The 23,893-nt window shown below is 37.1% G+C and overlaps 1 protein-coding gene across 1 annotated transcript in view; it reads right to left on the reverse strand.

Annotated features, from left to right (window-relative positions):
* Positions 1-525: 525 nt before the first annotated feature.
* The window catches only part of GSTCD (glutathione S-transferase C-terminal domain containing), a 131,548-nt gene continuing 108,180 nt past the window's right edge, over positions 526-23,893 (reverse strand). Inside the window, exons 9-12 of the mRNA XM_019416459.2 lie at positions 11,610-11,743; positions 9,233-9,263; positions 5,892-5,961; positions 526-3,051 (exon numbers count right to left, since the gene is read on the reverse strand). Coding sequence (XP_019272004.1) covers positions 2,915-3,051; positions 5,892-5,961; positions 9,233-9,263; positions 11,610-11,743 — 372 coding nt within the window. The 3' untranslated portion in view covers positions 526-2,914. The remainder of the gene's footprint in view (positions 3,052-5,891; positions 5,962-9,232; positions 9,264-11,609; positions 11,744-23,893) is intronic.

The following is a 23,893-nucleotide window of genomic DNA, read 5'->3' on the forward strand; positions in this document are numbered from 1 at the left end:
TTCTCAGCAGGCTATTTTTGTTTTAAGGAAATTGATAAGCCAATTAAAAAAAATTATATGGAAACACAACGGATCTAGAACAACAAAACAATATGGACAATGAAAAATAAAATTGGTGGGGCGCCTGGCTGGCTCAGTCAGTAGAGGGTGCAACTCTTGATCTCTGGGTTGTAAGTTTGAGCCCCACACTGGGTATAGAGATAACTTAAAATTAAAATCTTTAAAAAAAGAAAAAGAAAACTGGTATTCAAGACTTACTATAAAGCTACAGTAATCAAAAAAATTAATGGAACAGACTAAAGACTTCATAGACTCATACGTATATATTAATTGATTTTCAACTGAGTTGCCAAGTCAATCCAATGGGAAAAGAAAAGGTTTTTAAATCAATGGTGCTAAAACAAATGTATATTCCTCAAAACCTACCTACCTCTATGTGAATATTGATTTGAGATGGGTCATAGACCTAAATGTATAAAGCTAAAACCGTAACATTTCTGTAAGAAAACACAGGAAAAATCTTCATTATGCCAGAGTAGGTAAAGATTTATTATAGAAGACACAGAAAATATTAACCAGTAAAAACACTTAAATTAGGCTTCCTCAAAATTAAAACAATCATTATGAAAATGAGTAGATAAGCCACAGACTGGGAGAAACATTTTCAATACATATATCTGACAAAGAACTCTTAACCAGAATATATAAAGCACTCTTTATAAACCATCAATAAAAAATGACAAATGACCTAATTTTAAAAATGAGTAAAAGACTTAAACATTAACTTTGCAAATGATGCTTAATGTCACTAAGTCATCTGAGAAATGAAAATTAAAACCACAATGAGATACTATTTTATGTCCACTAGAATGGTTAAAGTAAAAAAGACTGAAATATCAAATGTTATGAGGATGTGGGGAACTAGAATTTCTATACATTGCTGGTGGGAATATAAAATGGTACAACCACTTTGGAAAGTTGTTTGGCAACTGACATTCATTTATTTAATGACACAGCAATTCTACTACTAGGTATTTATCCAAGAGAAATGAAAACATATGTCCACAAAAAGACTGGTACAAAAATATTCATAGGCCTTATTTGTAATATTTTCAAAGTGAAAAGAATCCAAATAAATACTAATAGGAGAATGAATAAATACATTCTGATAAATTTATATAATAGAGTATTACTTAAGAATAAGAAGAAACTATTGATATACATAACAATGTGGATATTTCCCAAAAAATACCATGTTGGGCAAAAGCAGCCAGACACAAAAGACTACATACTAAATGATTTAATTTATATGAAAGACGAAAACAGACAGAAAAAATAGAGGGTGATAGAAATCAGAAAGAGGTTGTCTGTGGGGTAGGTGAAACTGAACAGAAAGGGATGTCAGAGAGCTTTCTGGGCTGGTGGAAATACTCTATATCTTATTTCTGGTGGCAGTTGCATGGCAGTTTGTTAAAACTTCTCAAACTAGACACTTAAAATCTGTTATTTTATTGTCTGTAAATTATAACTTCATTTAAAAAAGAAAGCCCAGGATAAAAGAGCATGGTGTGTCTATAGGTAAAAATGACTAAAATACTCAGGGCTGATGATTAACTCTTTTCTTAAATTTTATCTCAGAAAACAAGAATTCATCCCTCCCTCCTCTGAATAAATTATTCCTACATTTTAGCCCACACTGAGGAAAGAGTTGTTTATTAAAGTTCTTTTTCCTTTTGGTATGTGTCATACAGGGGTTGAAAACATCAAAATCAATGAAATAAATCTCATCTCAGATGGAATAACCTAGGACATGTAGAAGTTAAATAATTAATAGCATGTGAGAAAGGACATGCCATCTGTCTTTCAAAACTTTGGCTAGTGGAATAGGAGAATGTGAGAAGGGAGAAATACTCAAATAAGCTTCCAAATTCTGCCCTCCTCCCACCTCCAATCTATATTCAATACGTCTTACCAAAATAACGTAACTAAAAGATATGATACCTGGAAAACAAATCTTGTGACCATACATTATATTATGATATACAGAACTTAACTAATTCGTTAATTTTTCTTTTTCATGATTATTCCATAGACAAGGCATCATGTTTCTTGTAACTCATCTTTGTACCCTTCGAAGAATGTAGGCCAGGTCTTGAAAACAATGGATCCTCAATAATTATTTATAAATTTGAAACAATCGATCAATGTGTTTACTGATTAGTTAGAATTTATGTCCAAGTTACATGTTTCCATAATGGGAAATTTACTGCAATTATTTTATGTCTTCATATAAAATGTTTGAACCAGTGATGATCTCATTTGGTAATTTATGGGAAATATATTCAAGGAAGTGTATGAAATGAGATACAAATCCAACTCGCCCTAGCTTAAAAAGTTAACCATACTGTAATTGCCTGATGAGATATTTTTTAAAATTATAGAAAAAGACCAGTTGTTAAAAATACAATCAGCCAACCAGCAAACCCCACTGAGTCTAGTTGTGGCCTCCATTTGAATATCTAAATGGTTACAAAGGCTGCAATGATTATAAAGGCTTCGATTCATTGTTTTGAATTGAACATCACATTGGCAAGATCAGAAAAGCTGTGAGCTGAGAAGGAAATTGTTATTCTAGGGATGGAACCTCCACTACCGAGTATTATTCTGTTGGCAGCTGGGACTTCAGGGGATTCTCACTATGAAAACCAGCGGTCCTTTAATCATACATTACAAGAGCATTTGTGATGCTTTGCAGGCAGCCTTTCTTCCATGATTTTCCTGCTGGTCTCCTTCCTGAGCACAATAAGTTCAAGATGGCTAATGCTGTTTTCTAGTTATGCCAAGAACCTCCTAAATGCCACTGGGCTTTCATCATGAAAACGGATGGCAAAACATCAAATGGGAATATCTCCTTCTAAATGGGGACTCCCACGATCATGTTATTTTTGGGAGAGCAGCTCTCCGGCTCCATGGATATTACTTGAACGGAGTAACCACGTTCTTCTGCAGCTCTTGCTCGATCCAGATCCACCAGGCACATGCACTGTTTTCCTGAAATACAGAAAAATGGTATCATGAGACACCCTACATCAAACAGTGCAATTTCAGTTTGTCTAAGGGACTCTACACAGTGATAAAATCCACAAGTACATGGGGAATGCTATTTGTTCCCAAGACCCATTTGGTCTCTTTCAACTTCATTCTTGATCGGTATGGATGCAAGACAATCACATATGACATTTCACAGATTTGTGTCTGCTAATGGTTTAGAGAATGTTCACTTTTTAATATGTATTCATAAATACATCTAAATATAGACTACAGATCCTATTTCCCACTTTGGTTAAAAGTACACTTAAAGACCTGGTCTCTGCATTCCCTATGAAAATGTATTACCTGTAATATTAAGGAAAACTAACATCTATCTTCAATAATATTTGAAGTATCATGCTAACAATGAGACATCTGAAAGACATACTACATTTGAACCTGGAATTTTTAGGACAAGGAAAATGAGAAATGGAAAATATTTGCGAAAATTCTTAGTGTGTTGGTTATTTCAGGTTGAGTGTAATATAATCAATTTTCAGAACTCCTGCATCCCTGTAAAATAGTGGTATTCAATTTTCTGTGTAATCTTTGGAAAACAAAAAAGAAAACCTGCCTGGCAGGCAAAGCAGCTAATTTGTGTTCCTTTGGCCAATGCTAATTTCTATGTTAAAGGTAGGTCTGGAAATAAAAATGATTTGAAGTTGAATATATTCAAAGCTATGGTTTACTTTTATTCTTTCAATTCCTCTAAATTCAATATATGAACTTCATCCTCCAAAAGGTTACTGACTATGCAGAACTTCTTTCCATTTTCCCTCCTAATTATAATAATGACTGAACATTATTTTTAAATAATTTACTTGAATGTCTGCAGAAACTGCTAGACTTACACAGCTTCAGAAGTGAAGCCAGATAACTGAAACAGAGAAGTTCTATGGAAGACAGAAGAACCCTGTCTATGGAAGACAGAAAAACAGTGGAAGGTGAAATGTGTAGGTAAGAATTGGCAACAAGACACTCAGGTTTAAAATATTTATTTTGTACTTTTTCCTTAAAAGCCCCTATGCCAAAAAGGATGAGCTATGTTAGAAATGAAATGATATAAAGAGAGATGTCTTGAATTCCATTCAGGTGAAATCACCCGCTGTTCATCAATATCCGTGTGGCTGACGTTTCTCTTAAAATACTGTTTGTCCTTTAAGACATCTGTAAAGGTTCCCCCCACGCCCATCTACTCTTAAGTTTAAAAATGAAACATTCTCTGTCAGAATAGATGCCCTGCATTCCTTCAGTACCCACCCTGGACTTACACTGCAGTTCATTTATCCTTGGCTTGGATCCCAGTCCAGTTAATTTTTCCTTTTCTATTACGTAGAAGAATCTCATGTTTTCACATGTTGAAGTATCTTTACAACTGAAATTCAGTTGTTGGTAGTCTACCTTTTGGGGCCTGGGAAGCCTCCTAAAATGTTCATAGAACAAAAGTATGCCCCGTGCAAAGTACAGAGGCTGAAGTTTGATGGAGTCTATGACTTTGAACCTGACTTTCCCTCCCCTCATGCCAGTGATTATGCCAGATGCTACTCCTCCTGTTCAACTCCAGCAACTTCCCTTCCAGCGCTCCCTGAACATTCAAATGTACACTCGATGAACTCAAAGTGTTGGGAATAGGGAGCGGAGGAGGAGAAAAAGAGTGGGAAACGGACAGAGGTTGCATGCAGGAAAGAGGAAGAGCTTTTTCCATATGTTTATGCTCCAGAGTGTGAGAAAGAGAAGGAAATCACTTCTTCCTTCATCCTCAGGTCTCAAATGCCTCTCTCACTGTGTGTATCTTGCTATGCTGACTTTGACTTTAGAGTTTAAAGATAACTACTTCTCATACAATACAGTTCCTGGATGTAAGCTAATTACCACATCTGGTGCTCAAGGAAATAGCCATCTGTTTTCCAATATACTATGATGGCCTTCAATGTGGGGCTTTATTTTTGACTCCATTCAATCATCTCAAGCCCTAATTTTGGAATCCAGCCTTCCAGTGATGTGACTCCATAACTGGGGGGCACTGCAAAAGTGGATAGGAGCTTCATGTCTGGAATCAAATAATTTGGGTTCATAGTGTGGCTCCATCATCTACTGGGTAAAGAATCCTGGACAGGCTTTTGTCCTAGTTCCTTCATCTGTAAAGTCTAAATAAAAGTACATATCCCATAAGTATTTTCATTAGAATTTACTGAGATGATGGGTAAGGGCATTTAGCTCAATGCTTAAATGTGCACTGTTAGTCGCTGTTGTCCATCTACATGCGATTTCTTTTTCTAAAGCAAAGTCTTGGATAAGACTTTAAATTCATTATTTAAACTTGAAATGTTATTGTAGGTCTTCCAATTCCAAGGTAATGCTTACTATTACAGATGTCAAATAAACTGGTGTATGATTAAAAATACACAAGTATACATTTACCAAGAAAGAAAACGTTATCATCCTTGCTTACATATTTTTTAATGCATTAATTTTGGCATGCGTAGTTGATTTTCCCATCTTTATTATTTTCCTGTGTGGCTTTTGACAGATCCTTCAGTTTGTTCATAACAGTAAGAACACAATTCTACACAATGTACAAATATTGAAAATGAATTTAAAAGTATTAATGTTAACAAAAATGGGATAAAATACTCTTACAGTTACAAAGCTCTTTTCAATATGGATTGCCTTTTCTGGGAAAAACAAACTTTAGTTCCTTGTTGATAAATGGACCAGTTTTCCCCATATAGAGCCAGTCCATTCATTCCTAGGCATATTGTATATAATCTACTTACCAGCTGCTCTGTGAAAACACATACCTATGAGCCTTCGCTGGGCTGGAAGCTGGACAGCTGTCTGATCCGCAAATCTGCACAGAATCATGTGTTCCTAAAAGATAAAGCAATAGGATGTGAGTCTATTTTATTTTTCTGCTTCAAAATTGTGAAAATTATAAAAACCACTCATTTTTAATTGAATAAAGTACTGCATACATGATACTTCTAAAAGAAACACATTTTCAGAAAATGGCAGTCAGTAACTTTTTCCCTTCAAGCAGACTGTTCCTCAGATGCAGTTCTTAGGAACAGGTGCAAGGAAAATCCTCAGGGCCATTTCACTAGTTACTCTTAGCTCAAATATAGTTACAATTTGTGATTATCATGTGTTAAACTAAAAGACCTAAGATTCACTTGTATTTTTCCTGTAATAAAACTGAATCTCAGGAACGTGGGGCTAGGGTTAGGGTTAGGGTTGGGGTTCGGGTTAGTGGCTCCAAGAAGACAGTCTCAGTGGTTTTTCTTCCTACTAACATACTGTAGAAGATCATCACTGTCTGTGGTTTCTGTAGTTCTCTGGGATACCCAGCAAAGTGCTGGCTACTCCTATGCTTTTCTAGATTCTTCCTTTGTCCCTTTGGAGGAGAGGAGGCTGGCTCACTCTGTCTCCTCTCACTCCCAAAGGCTTCTGGGGCTGTATCGATTTCGGGTTTCAGGCCAACCATAACAATGACTTGAGAGAGTGGGAGAAAGGGTTGTTCTGCTTAATTTTAGGAAAAACTGCCTTAATGCAAAAAAGAACAAGGCTGTATAGCGACAGAGAGCTGATGAGTCTGTAAGGCACTATGAAATCTGCAAGCAGCCACAGGTGAGTGATCAGGCGGAGTGGCGATGACTTCAATGTCCCATGACAACTGTTCATTCAGAACAGCTGCAGTTTCCAAGGGTGTAAATTATCTCACCTGTCAACTTAGCAAACGGTTGAACTCCGATCCCTCTTTGTTCCCTTAGTCTTTTGTACATTCAATCGAGGCCTCCATTTTTTTAATAAGGTAATTGAAGTGACTGTGTGATGTTAGGTCTTTTTGAGGGGTTACCTCTGTCTCAAATTTTATGCATTATTAAAAAAAACACTGTAATGCTCACTATAAAATTTCGTGGCCAATGGGTAGGACACTAATAAAATAGTTCAAGTGAATAACTTTTATTAAGCAGCCATGAACTGGCATCAACAAAGGGGCACAAGAAGGATTTAGAATGATGTAATTTGAAGAAAAGGCAAGAAAAAGCATGCCCTTTGTCTTGATGGCATTTGAAAATTAAAAGCCATTTAATGGTGAGGCAATCATCTCAGATGGGGTTTGTTTCTCTTGTCCTTATAAGCATCACCAGATTTTACTGGAATTATTTGTGTACGTGTTCTCCCCAATAGAAGTTAAACTCTGAAAGGGGACAGCACATAGTAGGAAGTCAGTAAAGGTTTGCTGGTGAACTGAACTGTGGAGAAAAACGCGGCCAGAGTGACTCTCAATATATATGGGCACTACCTGCACTTAATTCTGGCTGGCAGGCCACCCATCATGGTTAAGTCAAGAAATACTGAGGTACCATCTTGCCACAGTATCCAAGAAGCTGAGACTTCTCTCCAGAGCTTTTATACCAGACCCTCAAAAGGGCTGGTGGCCAAGCAGCTTTTGGGGGTGTGGGAGAAAGGGGAGACAAAGATGATTGAGTTTTCTGTTCTCTGGAAGAGACTGGGTGCCCTGTCTCTATTATTTAGAAATTTTGTATTCTTTTCTAGCCAGCGAGACTGTGGCACCTTGTGTCTCCACTGCCCTAGGTTTTTCCACACATCCTCTCAGTTTGCTTTTAGCTGTCATCCCTCAAAGATGGATTAAAAACGGGGACCTAATTTGTGTTTATTTTTCAACTCATTGTCTATTTTACTGGCAGGCTGGCAGGGCCTTGTAAGAGAAAGGTAAGGTGTTTTGAGTCTTATGAATATAAAGTTCCTGGGGTCCTAATGTCTCCCTCAAAACCCTATAGTTCCCTAAGACATACAAACTTTAAATCCAATAGGGAAAGACCAGAAAAGTCTGGTTCTGGATGAAAGCATGAACACTCAAGTTCCTCTCCCCTCCATAGGTATCTGTGTATGCTCAGATGTGGGGGTGGGAGGGGAAAGGAGAGGGTGGGAGACAGAGGTGAAGGAGATAAATGTGCCAAGGTGGTACAAGTAGTCCCTCACTCCTTCACTGTTGGATGGAGAAGGAAAAATCTTGAAAGATGCGTGCTGGCACACAAAATGAGACCATATATTTTTATACATGTGCAAGAAGTGAACTAAGAATCTAAAGTAATTTATCAAGTTCTAATAGGATTATTTATGTGTTTCTGGCAAATTTCATCCCCATTTCTTGTATTGCATCATGCCATGTTATGGACCAATTAGTTAGCCAGTGATATTTAGAAAGCTGGAAAACTGTTTTGCTCAGAGTGGTGACTCAAAACTATGTAATGTTCTGACTACTGTTGAGAGACAATTCTCCATGGGTCTCTTGTGTTTCTTCATGCCTTCTTCGTGCCCTTGGTTCCAGACCAGGGGGTGGCAAATCGTGGCCCGCAGGCCAGATGCAGACTATGACCTCTTCTGGTATGGCTTTCAACTTAAAAATGGTCTTTACAATTCTAAAGGATTGTAAACCACCAACAACAAAAGCAACAATGACCAGGACAAAGTATAATTGGTGGGAGATTACTAAGTGGCTGACAAAACCCAAAATATTTATAACTATCTGACCTTTTACAGAAAAATTTGCCTGTGTTCTAGATCCTCTTCTCAAAGATGTTTATATAGGGAGCAGCTTTGGAAACTACACACTGTCTCCCTCTGGAGCAAAGGGCTTAAAGATTAAATCTTAAGACATCTGGCTTTCTAAGCTCAGTTTTCCTCTCCTGTAATGCAGCTCACTGTGTGTGAGGGTGTCACTGGGCCCTTTTTGTGCTACCCAGTGGGAGCTGGGTCTCAGGAGGTCAGTGCAAAAATGATGATAGTCTGGCTGCTACTCTGTGTTTCTGACTCAGAAGTCTCCTATCTGCCAGCATCCATGAAACTGTGGCAGGCTAACATGTTAGCTTGCAGGGTAAACTCTCAGACCCTTCACGAATCTTGCCACCTATTTGGACATTAATCTTGATTTGCAAAACAAAAAAAAGCCACCCCAAAAGAAAGCAACCCCCCCACCCCGACACCGTATTAGATGTTAATGAATAATTCTAAGGTAACTATAGATTACATATCCCATTAGAAATTTGAGAGAGCAAAAACATAAAGAAGGAATAAAAGGTATATTAGAAAGACATCTAGAAATTTTTGAGGTTACCTTGTACGATAAAGTTTTCTTGAATTGTTCACTGAAATAGAAAAGAAAAAAGAGTCATTATTTTAAATAGTAGGGAAACCAAAGATTAGGAATAGAATCATCTATATTTCTACATAGAAGAAAATATAAGCAAAAATGCATATTTTATCTGAGGAGTACATAATGCTATCCTAAACTAAAAACTATACCAGTTTGAAATGTCTTTAAGAAAAGCCAAAGGCATGCTATCAGTATGTTATTAATTTTAAAGAATTTTTCAAAGATTGTTTAGACTATTAGAGACACACAACCATTTTGCTTTTCTCTTTCTCACATGGGTGCACACAGATCCAGGTGTTTTCTTTTTTTTTAATGTTTATTTATTTTGAGAGAGAAAGAGAGCACACGCGCACAAGTGAGCATGTGTGCCCACTCGCACAAGCTGGGGAGGGGCAGAGAGAGAGGGAGAGGGAGACAGAGAGCCTGAAGCAGGCAGCACAGAGAGCTGGATGTGGGGCTTGAACTCACAAACCATGAGATCACGACCTGAGGTGAAGTCAGATGCTTAACTGACTGAGCCATCTAGGCGCCCCAGATCCAGGTGCTTTAAAACGTAGGGTTTACTGCTATTCAGGGGTGCTGAAGCCAACAGATGAGGGGATGATTGCCATGGGAAAGATAGTTTTTTCCTCACAGTTCCCCAGAGGAGAAGGTATCCCACACAGGGCCACATGGGAAAGTACCAGGCTGGTTAGAAGGCAGAGGGAGTGGGATAAAATGTGGGCAGGAGCCTTTATTAGGGAATCCCACAGGAAGGGATGGCAAGGCAGGATGGGCAAACTTAGGACTGGCTAGCTTGAATAATGTCAGTGGCTTTGGAGATCAGGGCTGTCCCTACTTGTCTGGTACCTGACCTTGGGGTGATTAGGGGAGGGGGATAATGGCCGAGGAGTAGTTTTCCAATGACAAAAGGAGAAAGTATCAATAAATTTACAGAGATATGAAAACGTTGACAGACACTAAAGTAAGATTTTAAAATCAATTAAGTGAAACCGCAGGCTGAATAACTCAAACTAGCATTCTTAAGAAACTTTATAGTGCTAGACTTACAGATTTCTTGATGGGTTGTAAAACAAACATTTTATCTGTATAGGTTCAGAATAAAGAGACATTTCAGCTATTGCATAAACCTTAAGTTATATTTTATTATTTGCTTTTCCAAAATTCTTTGGTTTTCTCTCACTAGTAGCAAATTGTGGTAAACAACAAAATAATGAAATACAGAAAAAAATTCAAAAAGTAAAAGAAAGCTATTATAAGTATAAATTCTGATGGAAATTTTCCAATATTTCTTGAAAGTAATCATGCAAATGATCAAGAAGGTTTTTTTTTTGATACATTATGGGATAGAATTTTCAAAACTAACGTATTTAATCTATTCTATCTTAAAAATGATCAGGGGCACCTGGGTGACTCAGTCAGTGAAGTGTCTGACTTCAGCTCAGGTCATGATCTCATGGATTATGAGTTGGAGCCCCTCATCTGGCTCTGTTGTCAGCACAGAGCCCACTTCGGATCCTCTGTCTCCCTCACTTTCTGCCCCTCCCCTGCTTGCTCTCTAGCTGTCTCTCAAAATAAGTAAAGACATTAGCTTAAAAAAATAAAATAGGGGGGATGGGTTAAATGGACACTAAGGAGGGCACTTATTGAGATGAGCACTGGGTGTCAGAGGTAAGAAATGAATTACTGGGTTCTACTCCTGAAGCTCAGAGTATACTGTATGTTATCTAACTTGGATTTAAATATAAATAAATACATACATACATACATACATACATACTATTGCTACTACTGTAACTGGCAACAGCTCACATTTTATTGAATGCTTACTCTATGCTGCTTCTAAGTGCTTTACACATAGATCATTCAATTCTTACATAAACCGTGAGGACGTTGCTGTTATGACCTCCATTTTGTAGATAGAAAACGTAAGCAAAAAGAGTTGAAGAAAAATTGCCTGAGGTGAAACAACGTGTAAAGGTCTGAGGAGCCGATTTTTGCACCCAGGCAGAAGATTTCCAGGTCCTACGCACTCAACCACTACACCTACTGCCTCTCGCAGGTGACGAGAAGTGCCGAAGCCATCAGACTCCTAGTCGGCTCACTCTTAGATAGACTTGCTTCTAAATGCGTTCTCTGGAGCCGGATCCAGAGAAAAGTCAAGGAGAAGCCATAGAGGAGATCGTCTTTTCCCTATATAATTTATAAATAATACCTGCCTTTGGGGAAAGACGAAATGAGCTCAAAACTGAAATTTCACTGCAGCTTCGTATCGAATGAGTTTTGTATGTTACTTTATTCCCCACGTTGGTGCCTTAGGTAGAACACTAAAATTCACCTTTTTGGAAAATTAAACTTTGAGGTGTTCTGAATGAAACCGTAACAGCAAGGGCATGTGACAAAGGCAGCCCGCGTTTTGATGCAGTGCTCAATCACCATGTCTGTTGCCACTCCACAAGCATGCAATGCCACCTGGAAAACAAAACCAGACACAGGGACTAAGTTCTTTCTTAACCAACAGGGCTATATTGTGCCTTTTTTTTTTTTTTTTAACTTTGAGAAAATTCTTTAACGTTTTTACTTATTTATCTTTTTGAGAGAGAGAGAGACAGAGCATAAGCAGGAGAGGGGCAAAGAGAGACACACAATATAAAGCAGGCTCCAGGCTCTGAGCTGTCCGCACAGATTCTGTGGCAGGGCTCGAACTCACAGACTGAGAAATCGTCAGAGGCTTAACCCACTGAGCCACCCAGGACCCACCCACCCCCGCCTTTTTTTTTTTTTTTTTTAACTTTTTGTGAGGACTGATCCTCTGAGAGTTTCAAGTTACCAGAATCTTATTCCATAATATTTTAAATAGTTATCATTTGGACATACCAAAGGACTAGTTAATATCCATATTAATTAAGAAAACTAAGCAAGGTTACAAATGGAATATTGCAACTGAAGTACAAGATTCATTCAATGGAAAATCTGCCATTATGTTAACTATGGAAAATTTAATATGTATGCATGTCTAAACCTAATGCTTTTGCTGATTATGAACTTAGTTTGGTTGTAGCACTGTGGCAAGAACACTAGATTGAAATCTGAATTTCTAGTCTCAAACTGTAGTTGTCTGGGAAATCCTGGGCCATTGAAAATATAACTTCTTTGGGCTTCAGTATAAATAAGCTATGTTAACAATATTGATATAACAATGCTGTTGCAAATATTAAATAAAAATGCATTTGAAACACTCAAATGCTGCATGAATATAATCTAACAATGTTGTGTGAAAACTGATCAAATTATTTTTAGTAGTGCCTTTTCATATTCATATAACAGTTCTTAACATTGATGAATGCATAAAACTACTTTAAATGGGTTTATTTTAAAAGAAAGGAATAAAATTATGAATTAAAGTCTGATTAGGGCTTCAATAATTCATTTAAAAAACTTCAAAAATGATTTTGAAATGTTTTCAAAACAAACTCCTTAAATATATCTATATTGTATCACAATCTAAAATAGACATTTGTGAAATTAAGCTAAATAAAGCAAAATAGGACTTTATGAAAGAAAATCTGATATGGGGATCTTAAAAAATAAAGCATTTTGTCAGAAAAATTCTCAGATATCCATCTCACTCTGGACAGAACCAAACTGTATTGGATTATAATTATATTTTCTAAAGACAGATCTCTCAACTTCAGGGTAGGTAGGGGCTTTCAAGATGAAGAGGAGATTTTCTGGAAATTGTATCATAAGCCAGATTCCTCTCTTGAACTGGAAAACCAAAAGCAATGTTGTATTGAGAAGAGAAAAGCCAGATCTCTGTTCTCACTCCTTCTCTGGAATCTCCCCTCCCTCCAGGCTTACATTAGTTTAGAAGTCAGAAATCCCTGTGGTTGTTGTCAATCTACCTTTCCTGTTTCACTCTGAAAGTAGAGCCTGGGAAGGCTGCTGTCCAGTGAAGGCAGCAATTACAGAGGTATTGGAAGTAAAGAACCCTGATTTCTCATCTACCCCTTTTATTTACTCAGTTTTGCAGAGTAAAAATAAGACCGGCTCTTATTTTCATGAGTAGCCAGAGAAAACCTCACCATAAAAATTATAGACCTATTTTCCCCTGAAGGGAAAGAAAAGAGAAACAACACTCCCTGAATGCCCTTTATGTGGGGGCAGTAGGCTGGGTGATGGCACGCAGATCCTTCTGTGCTCACGACAACCCTCAAAGATTTTATTATTTCCGTTTCTGAAGTAAGGAAACCAAGGGTCAGAGAAATTAAGAACATGCCCACAACAAAGCAGGTCCTGAGGGGCAGGATCCTGACCCCAGAGATTGAACTCATGCATTAATTACATCAGGCTGCTTCCTGACAAAACCCTCTTAAGTCTCTTAAGAAAAGTTTAGACAATTTGCTTTTATGAATCTCTCTTTATTTAGGTTCACGTTTTCTTTGCTACACACAAATGAATGAATTGCTTTCCCCCATTTAAACAAAGCAACTAAACCTACAAACTATTGGGGTGCCTGGGTGGCTCAGTAGGTTAAGCATCTGACCTCAGCTCAGGTCATGATCTCATGGTTTGTGAGTTCAAGCCCTGCATTGGGCTCCATGCTGACCGCTCAGAGCCTGGAGTCTGCTTTAGATTCTGTGTCTCCTCTCTCTGCCCCTCCCCTGCTCACGCTTTGTCTGTCTCTCTCTTTCAAAATAAATAAACATTAAAAAAAAAATCTAAGAACTATTTACATAATAGATTTTAGTCCTAAAAGGTTTTATGGCTTCATATGCTCCTAATTTCCATTGTTATCAAATGCAGGTCAGAAATAACAGGCAAATAATAAAGAGAGATATAGATCAATGTAACAATTTGAACATGAATATTTGTATAAAATACATTTAGCATAAAACAAAGGTGGCACTTCAGATTACTGGGGAAAAGATGGACTTTTTATTTACTTAATTTATTTTACGTTTTATTTTTGAGTAATCTCTACACCCAATGTGGGGCTAGAATTTAGAACCCTCAGGTCAAGAGTCACATGTTCCACTGACTGAGCCAGCCTGACACCCCAAAGATGGACTTTTTAATAAGTGATAGTGGGTTAACCCTACAGCCATATGAAAAATAAAATTAGATCCTTTCCTCTCACCATACCTAGTACATTTCAAATGGACTGGAGATTTAAAATGCAAGACAACAGTAACCATGAGTGAATTCCTCTATAACCTAGAGGAGTGGGAAATTTTACCTTTGACAAGGTAAAAATGAAAAAAAAAATTAAATGGCACACAAAAAAAACCCCACACCAAAAACCAAATATAAAAAGACAAATGAGAAAATGAGAAAAAAAATGGCAACTTATAGCATAAACAAAGGGTTACTATCCCTAATACGTAGGAAGCTTCTGAAAATAAAGCACAATAATCTGATAGTAAAATGGACAAGAGATTTGGACAATTCAGAAATATGCAAATATATCTTAAACCAAAGCTATTCAATATTGCTCAAAATAAGAGAAATAAGTATTTAAAATACAGTAAGATAACACTTATCACCTATTAGAGTAGCAAACATTCTAAAATTTGATGACAGTCTATGGGCCAGGGTATATAGGAAAACACTGTCATACAATGATGGTGGGAACACAAAAATGTCAAAATCCCTTGGAGGAGGAATTTAGCAATATCCAGCAAAATTACGTGTGTAATTTGTGATCTCGCTTCTAAAAATCCGTTCAAGGGATACACTGGCCAAAACATAAAAAGACTTATTCATTGAGGCAATATTGGAAATAACAACAAAATGGAAACAAGCCAATTTTCCATTGACAGAGGACTGGTAGCTTACTCTGCAGCTCTAAAAAGGAATGAAAAATATTTCTCTACATGGCCATGGTAGATATTATTAGATGAAAAATAATGTCAAAAAATTCTTGAACTATTTTCAGTAATCATCATTGGTGGTTGTATTTTTGTCTTAGAACTCAAACGTGTATATTGTGAGATAAAACAAATAAGACATCTGCTGATGTCATTACGAAACAACAGAAAGCTTTTTTAATTTTTTTTTAACGTTTATTTATTTTTGAGACAGAGAGAGACAGAGCATGAACAGGGAAGGGGCAGAGAGAGAGGGAGACACAGAATCTGAAACAGGCTCCAGGCTCTGAGCTGTCAGCACAGAGCCTGATGCAGGGCTTGAACTCACGAGCTGTGAGATCATGACCTGAGCCGAAGTCGGACGCTCAACTGACTGAGCCACCCAGGCGCCCCAACAAAAAGCTTTTTTAAGCCTAGGAGAAAGAAGAAAAAGATAGGAGATAGATAAGTGAGGCTAAGTTAAAATCCCATAGTCCTGAATTTAAGTTGGACGTGTCAGTATGAAACCACAATGATTTTTTTTTTTTTTAATTGCCTAGCTCAGACCACAGTAAAGCCTGGAAACAAAGACCAAACCAATAGCAATGACTATCCCCAGTACCTAAATTGTGGTACTCTAAATACCATGTTCCTTTAAAGGAATGTAAAGCTTCGTGGAGAAATAGTTGCTGCTGGATAGGAGGTAGGAAATGCACAAGATGAGCTGGGATGTCTTGTTATACTGAAAGCACAGACACTATCAAATTCTATTGAAGTCCTATCAAAAGGACTCAGGAGCCAACCTCAAGGGGCTCCCACCGAACAAATATGGGAATATTTGAGCATCAGTGAGAACGATAACTGCAATGGATTGAAGTATTTCAAACATGAAATTGATGAGTTAGTAATCATATTGAAACAAAAACAAAAACAAAAACCTGGTCACTTTTGGTAGATAACCAACTCACTTTGAAAACCAGAAAATATAGGGGAAGAATCTAGTTTTACCCAGCCTTTCCTATAACCAAACAGTTAATCAAGTAAATGAAGATGGAGTGATAAAATTAGAAGAATGTCACCATTTTGAAATCCTTGCTAAAATAATAGGGCTAGGGGTTGATGATCTCGAATGCTGCTAACACTGTCCAAGAGAAAAACCAGACAAATGTCTACAGATAGAACACACTACCACCTATGCTGTAGTCTTACCCCAAAGTAAACCTGATCTGATTATGTCTTCACAATCTAAATCTAATTTCTAGGCAATACAGGGATAATATGTGAAACAACACCAGGGGGATATGATCAGCAAAATACAAATTGTGGGAAATTCTACAGGAGAAACGACATCACTATACAAACTTTAAGGGCGAAGAAGAGATGGGATGGTATAGTAGGTGGAATTAGCCTCCAAAGATGTCCACATGCTAATACCTGCAACCTGTCAACATGGCAAAAAGGAGTGTTTGCAGATGTAATTAAGATTAAGAACCTTAAATGCCAAGATTTTTCTGGATTTACATGGGTGGGCTCAATAGAATCACATAAGGCCTTAAAAGTGGAGAACTTTCTCAGGTGGGAAGAGAGCTGAGACACGAGGAAAAGTTAAAGAGATCTGAAGCATGAGAATGACTTGAACCACAATTGCTTGTTTTCACAGCTAGCTCTAGAACCTAAGAATGAATCCTGGCAGAGCCAGCAAGGGAGCAGGAGCCTTAATCCCTCGACAGCATGGAACTAAATTCTACAAACAACCTGAATAATCTGCCTTAGAGCCTTCAGATAAGAGCCAAACCAAGCTAACAGCTGACTTTGACCTAATGACACCTGGACTGGAGAAACCAGTTGAACCCAACTGGATTTCTGACCTATAGAACTCTAAGATAATAAATCTGTGTTATTTTATGTTAAGGTTATTTATTTTGAGAGAGAGAGAGAGCACACGTACAAGCAGGGGAAGGGCAGAGAAAGAGGGAGAGAGAGAATCCCAAGCTGGTTCTATGCTGTCAGTGCAGAAGACACAGAGCTCGAACTCACGAACTGTGAGATTATGACTTGAACGGAAATCAAGAGTTGGACGCTTAAATGACTGAGCCACTCAGGTGCCCCAAATTTGTGTTATTTTAACCTGCTATATTTGTGGTAAATTTTTACAAGAAAAATGGAAAATGAATGCAGATAAAAACCTATAAATTTTAAGCCTTAAGATTCACATTAACCATTTCAATTTTTGCATCTTATTTCAATCCTTATTAAAAGAAATACACTGTAAAAAAAACCATGAGACAGCTGAGGTAGAGAGTTTCTACAGCAACATGAAGGAACAGTGATTTTGTTGACTAATTTGCTATTCTTTGTTATTAATCATTAAAGGCCTATAATTATTACTTGCAGTTATAGAAATCGCACAATTCATTCATTCATCCTTCTTTTATTCTTTCATTCATTCAACAATTACTAGGCATTTTGTATATACTGGTATCATGGTAGTGGGTGGGAATACAAAGATCAGAAATGTGACCCCTTTTCTATGCTCTGGCGATAGTAACAACTGAATCCAAACTATTTAATACATTAATCAACTCAATCTGGGAATCATACAGGTTGAAACAACTCATAAAGTTCTGGTTATTTTATGTCTCTAACATTGTGATTCACAGGGGATACAAAGAAGAGTAAAACATAAATAGTACACAAATCTGTCTAATACAAGATAGATTAAGTTAAGTGCCATTAAAAAAGCACAAATAAAAATCAAAGGAGGGACAGGGGATATTCAGATAGGGAAAATTTAGGAAGGGTGTCCTGGAGGAGGTGGGATTTGAGGAGGGCCTTATAGGATAGAAAGTAGTTTAGAAAGCGAAGAAGTCACAGGCACAGAGGAAAGAACAAGTGGCATTTTCATGAAATAGGGAGTGATATTAACATCAATAATATAAAATTTAACACTTATTGAGTAAGGTGCTATGCTAAGTGCTTTCCATGTATTTAGTTGTTTAACACAACAACGCTATGAAGTAGAACAACTATTTTATTTACCTTTTTTATTGTGGTAAAAAACACATAAGATTTACCACCTTAACCATTTTTTAATGTTCATTTATTTTTGAGAGAAAGAGAGACAAAGTGCGAGTGGGGGAGGGACCGAGATAGAGGGAGATGCAGAATCTGAGGCAGGCTTTAGGCTCTGAGCTGTCAGCACAGAGCCCGATGCTGGGCTCTAACCCACGAACCGCGATCATGATCTGAGCCGAGGTCGGATGCTTAATCTACTCAGCCACCCAGGCGCCTCCCATCTTAACCATTTTTAAGTATACACATTGTGGTGAATCAGATCTCCAAAACTTTTTCATCTTGTAAAACTGAAATTCCATACTATTGAACAACTTCCCTTTGCCCCCTCCCATCAGCCCCTGGGAACCACCAGTCTACTTTCTATTTCTATGCATGTGACTACCTTACATTCCTCGTATAAGAGAAATCATACAGTATTTGTCTTTTTGTAACTGGCTTATTTCACTCAGCATAACATCCTCAAGGTTCATCCATGCTGTAGCAGGACAGGATTTCCTTCTTTTTTAAGGCTGGATATATGTATTTATCACATTGTTTGTCCATTCACCTGTCTATGGACATTTGAGTTACTTCCACCTCTTGGTTACTGGGAATAGTGTTGCTGTGAACATGGGTGCACAAATACCTAAGTAGGTACTATTTTAAGATGAGAAAGGCCCAGAAAGGGTAAATAAATAAAGGGAATAAGTTTATTCCAAGTCACACAACAAATTAAGAACCCTAACTCAGACATTTCGGGGTGTCCATCCTAGATAACTACTCTTTACAAATACATTCCCGTTCATTTTATTAATTTCATTGGTCCTACAATCTTGTGAAATTATAAAACCATACAGAATTAGCATGTATTCAGTATTTGTTAGATGGCAAAATCTTCACATTGATTATTTTCTTGATGTAACCATTTAATTATTTTCTTAATTTAATACGCTAAAGTAGCTCTTATCTCCATTTTCAATAGCATGTCTAAGGCCACCTCGCTAGTGAAACCTGGTCTAAGGTCACAAGTGATGAAGCCATGATTTAAACTCAAACTGACACCAAACTTTGTTGTAGTTCTCGATGTTCCCATTTGCTCCTTTCTGAGATGTGGGAGTGAACAAGAAGTCACAGACTGGACACCAGTCCAGTTCTCGCACTGACTTGCTACATTCCTCAACTTCTCTATCTGTAAAATGAGAAGGCTGAACTGGATGATCTCTAAATTTTCCCAGCCCAATTAGGCTCTGCACCTTCTCTTCTTAAAGGATTCTTAACCAGATATTTTATACATAAGCAGGTTTGGTCTCAACTGTGCACCCATGTTCCTCCTCTTTCAAAACTTTTGTGCAATTACATTATAGATAAGTGGTTTTAAAATTCAAATAATACTAAAAAGCAGGTACAGTAATAACAGAAGTTCCCTTGTTCTATATACTCTTCTACCCCTGAATGAACGTCTGGCAACCAAAGCCCATGCTTCTCAACTCACTGGTGTTCTTTCCTGAAATCTATCTCTTTTTCCATATAACAAATGTACATTGTTATCTCTTGATTTATAAATATTAGGCCTTATTTCTTGATTTTTGTTATGGGAGATGAGGTTCTGTTCTGTTTGGTTTTATTTTTTTTACATTTACACCTTTTTTCCCCTTTTACCATTCTCTTAATATTGTCCCCAATTTGGGGCACCTGGGTGGCTCAATCAGATGAGCATCCAACTTAGGCTCAGGTCATGATCTCGCAGTTCGTGGGTTGGAGCCCTGCACGGGGCTCACTGCTGTCAGTGCAGGGCCCACTTCAGATCCTCTGTCCCCCCCCCCACCCCGTCTCTCTCCAGCTCATTCTCTCTCTCCCTCTCTCTCTCACTCTCCCCCCAAAAATAATAAACTTAAAAAATATTAACTCCAATTTTTAGTTAAGTGTTTATGCAATGTTTTTATTATTATTGCTTTGTGTATATACTGTTCACTGCTGAGCTAAAGTGTGCTGTACAATTTTTTTTTTTTTTAACATTCAAGACTCTACCTACCTAAAACCTCTGTAAAATGCCCTATTGTTTAACTTTCCACTGTATGAAAACTGCCAAGTAATCAATCAGTTCCATTTTTATTTCCTGGGCCTTCTGACCTTTAGCTAATGATCAGTGCTCTCTAGGCCTTCTACCTAGCTCTGGTCCCAAGAGTCCCTTTGCCAGCATACCAAGAACTCTCTTCAGCCCCTTTTGTGTTGGATACCACTTATTCCTTTTTCCTATTTACTCTCTTGTGTTAGTGAAGCATATCTTCCAGGAGTTTCTTGAGGTACATTTCTTGAGACCTTGAAATTTTCTTTATTACTTTCACATTTGATTGATGGATTGATAAGGTATAAAATCTTAGGTTGGAAATTGTTCTTTAGATTTTGAAGGTATTGCTTCACTGTCTCCTAGCTTTCTAAGTTGCTACTGAGATATGTGATGGCATCAAAATGCCAAATTCCAAATTTTTGGTATATGGCTCCTCCTTTTTTTCTCTGTCTGGAAACTGTTAGGAACTTCTTTTCATCCTTGGTGTAGTAAAATTTCAAAACAATATGCCTAGGTTTGGGTCATTTTTCAAGTGGGCTTCTTTTTTTTTTATTGGAGTATAATTAATGTACAGTGTTATCTTTATTTCAGGTGTATAATATAATGATTCAACAATTCTATACATTATTCAGTGCTCATCAAGATAAGTGAACCCTTGATCACCTTTATCTATTTCACACCCTGCCCTCTGGGAAACCACCAGTTTGTTCTCTGTATTTACTGTTGTTTTGTTTGTCTGTTTTGTCTTTTTTGTTCATTTGTTTTGTTTCTTAAATTCCACATATGAGTGAAATCATGGTTTTTGTCTTTCTCTGACTTATGTCACTTATTATAATACCCTCTAGGTCCATCCATGTTATCGCAAATGGCAAGATCTCATTCTTTTTTATGGCTGGGTAATATTCCAGTGTGTGTGTGTGTGTGTGTGTGTGTGTGTGTGTGTGTGTGTGTATCTGTGTATCTTTATGCATTCATCTATGGATGGACACTTGGGTTGCTTCCATATATTGCCTAGTGTAAATTATGCTGCAATAAACATATGGGCGCATATGAAACATATATCGTTTCAAAACAGTGTTTTCATTTTCTTTGGGCAAATACCTAGCAGTAAAATTACTAGATCATATGGTAATTCTATTTTTAATTTTTTGAGGAAACTCCATACTGTTTTCCACAGTAACTGCACCAATTTACATTCCCACCAACAGTGCATGTGGGTTCCTTCTACTCCACATCCTTGCTAACACTTGTTATTTCTTGTCTTCCTGATTTCAGCCATTCTGACAGGCATAAGATGATATCTGATTGTGGCTTTGATTTGCATTTCCCTGATTAGTGATGTTGAGCATCTTTTCATGTGTCTGTTGGCCATCTCTATGTTTTCTTTGGACAAATGTCTATTCAGGTTCTCTGCCCATTTTTAATCAGATTTTTTTGTTTGTTTTTGTTTTTGGTATTGTGTTTTATAAGGTCTTCATATATTTTGGATATTAACCCCTTATCAGATATATCATTTGCAAATATTTTCTCCCACTCAGGAGATTGCCATTTTGTTTTGTTGATGGTTTCCTTCCCTGTGCATAAGCTTTATTTTGGTGTACTCCCATTAGTTTATTTTTCCTATTGTTTTCCTTGCCTAACGAGACATATCTAGAAGAATGTTTCTATGACTAATGTCAAAGAGATTATTGCCTATGTTATGATAGGCATAATCTATGATAATAGATTAGGTTTATAATCTATTTTGAGTTTATTTTTGCATGTGGTGTAAGAAAGTGGTCCAGTTTCATTTTTTTGCATGTAGCTGTCCAGTATTCCCTACCCCATTTATTGAAGAGGTTGTTTTTCCCCATTGTATATTCTTGCCTCTTGTTGTAGTACAATTGACCATTCAAATGTGGGTTTATTTCTAGGCTCTCTTTCTGTTCCATTGATCTATGTGCCTATTTCTGTGCCAGCACCATACTGTTTTGATTGCTATAGCTTTGTAGTAGTGGGCTTTTTAAATCAAGAGAAATGGATTCTTCATTATTGACATATTTTCTTCTATTAGTTTTTTTATATTTTCCTTTCCACTATTTTATCTGTTTTCTCTTTCTAGTTCTATTCTTGAGGTATTGTGTTTCACGAACTGAGTCTTTAATATTTTTTTAAAAAATGCTTATATCAGTTTCTATTTCTTTGTCTTTTTTTCTTGCATTTTCTCAGGTGATGTCCTAATATGTCATCTTTAAGATTTTCTTCTTTTTCTTTTTTAAGTTTATTTATTTATTTTGAGAGAGGGAAAGAGTGAGCAGGGGAGGGGCAGAGAGAGAGAGAGAGAGAGAGAGAGAGGGAATCCCAAGAAGGTTCCACCCTCTCAGCTTGGAGCCCCATGTGGGGCTTGATATAATGAGGTGTGAGATCATGACCTGAGCTTAAATTAAGAGTCAGAGACTTAATGGACTGAGCCACCCAAATGCCCCTGTTGTTGTTGTTGTTATTGTTTTATGGGTTAACATATTTTTAGTTTCCAAGAAGTTACTTCTTGTTCTTTGTTGGTTCTTTTTTTTTTTTCTTTTTCATTCCATACTTGTTTTATGGATGGAATGAAACATCCATCATAATATATTATTATGTTGGATAATAATATATTATGTTATTATATTATATTATAATATATTATATAATATATAATACTTAGTGAATATATAATATATTATATATTCACTAAAGAGTGAATGACTAAAAAGCTGATTGGAAGTACTGAATGAAAGACTTCGACACTGGTGGGCTTCACTAGTGACTGAGTGATCAGGTGGCTAGCTCCCCCACTTTTTTTTTTTTAATTACAGCTACAGTATCTGTAGTTATTTTCTCTGGGGACAGTTGATTCTAAAAAGAAATATTTTTTTTATTTCTTTGAGAACATAATTCTAGCTTCCAAATTTCTGGAATTAAGGGCAAATGGGGGTGAGGGGGAAGAGATCCGTTATTCAGTGTGCAGATTCTGAGTTCTTGTTTTCAATATGGCACATCACCCTTGCCCTCCTCTGTGAACAGTATCCCTGTATTTTGAGCATCTCTGGCTCAGTTTCTTCACAGAATAAACTTCTAGTCTCTCGCAGGAGTCAGGGAGTCTACTCAAGATAAGGGTAGGAATCTGGGTCTCTAAATAATATTTTTAATTAAAGATGATTTCAGCTCCTCCTTATCCCCTTCCTCTGAGGTTTCTGGTATCCTACATTCTTGAAATATTCTGGGATCCTGTGAGAGCAAATTGACTTGCTTCCTGATAGTCACTCCCTATCCTCATGCTTTTAAGTTTGATCCTCCTCTTTTCTACTCAATCCTTTACTATTTTTCTTTAATCTGCTTTCTGCCTTCATATATAGTAGTCCAAGTTACAGAATCTTGAACACAGGTTCATCACAGATGGAGTATGATTCTTCTGGTTTTTGTTCTCCTTGTTATTTGGAAGTCTGATCTTTCTTGGGGAGAAGGGGGTTGAAATACTTCTATACACTCTCTTGGCCTGGGAAATCCTCCACTGAAAAATGATTTTTTAAAATTGTGTTTGCAGACTATGTAGTTCCTCAAGTTCCTTTTCTTTTAAAACAAGGATTACATAAATTATTCATCAAAAGTGTTAGTGAATTACATTGTATAATT

Source organism: Panthera pardus, unplaced genomic scaffold (genome assembly GCF_024362965.1).
Source record: "Panthera pardus isolate Hobbes unplaced genomic scaffold, ASM2436296v1 HiC_scaffold_13, whole genome shotgun sequence".
NCBI classification, from domain to species: Eukaryota; Metazoa; Chordata; class Mammalia; order Carnivora; family Felidae; genus Panthera; species Panthera pardus.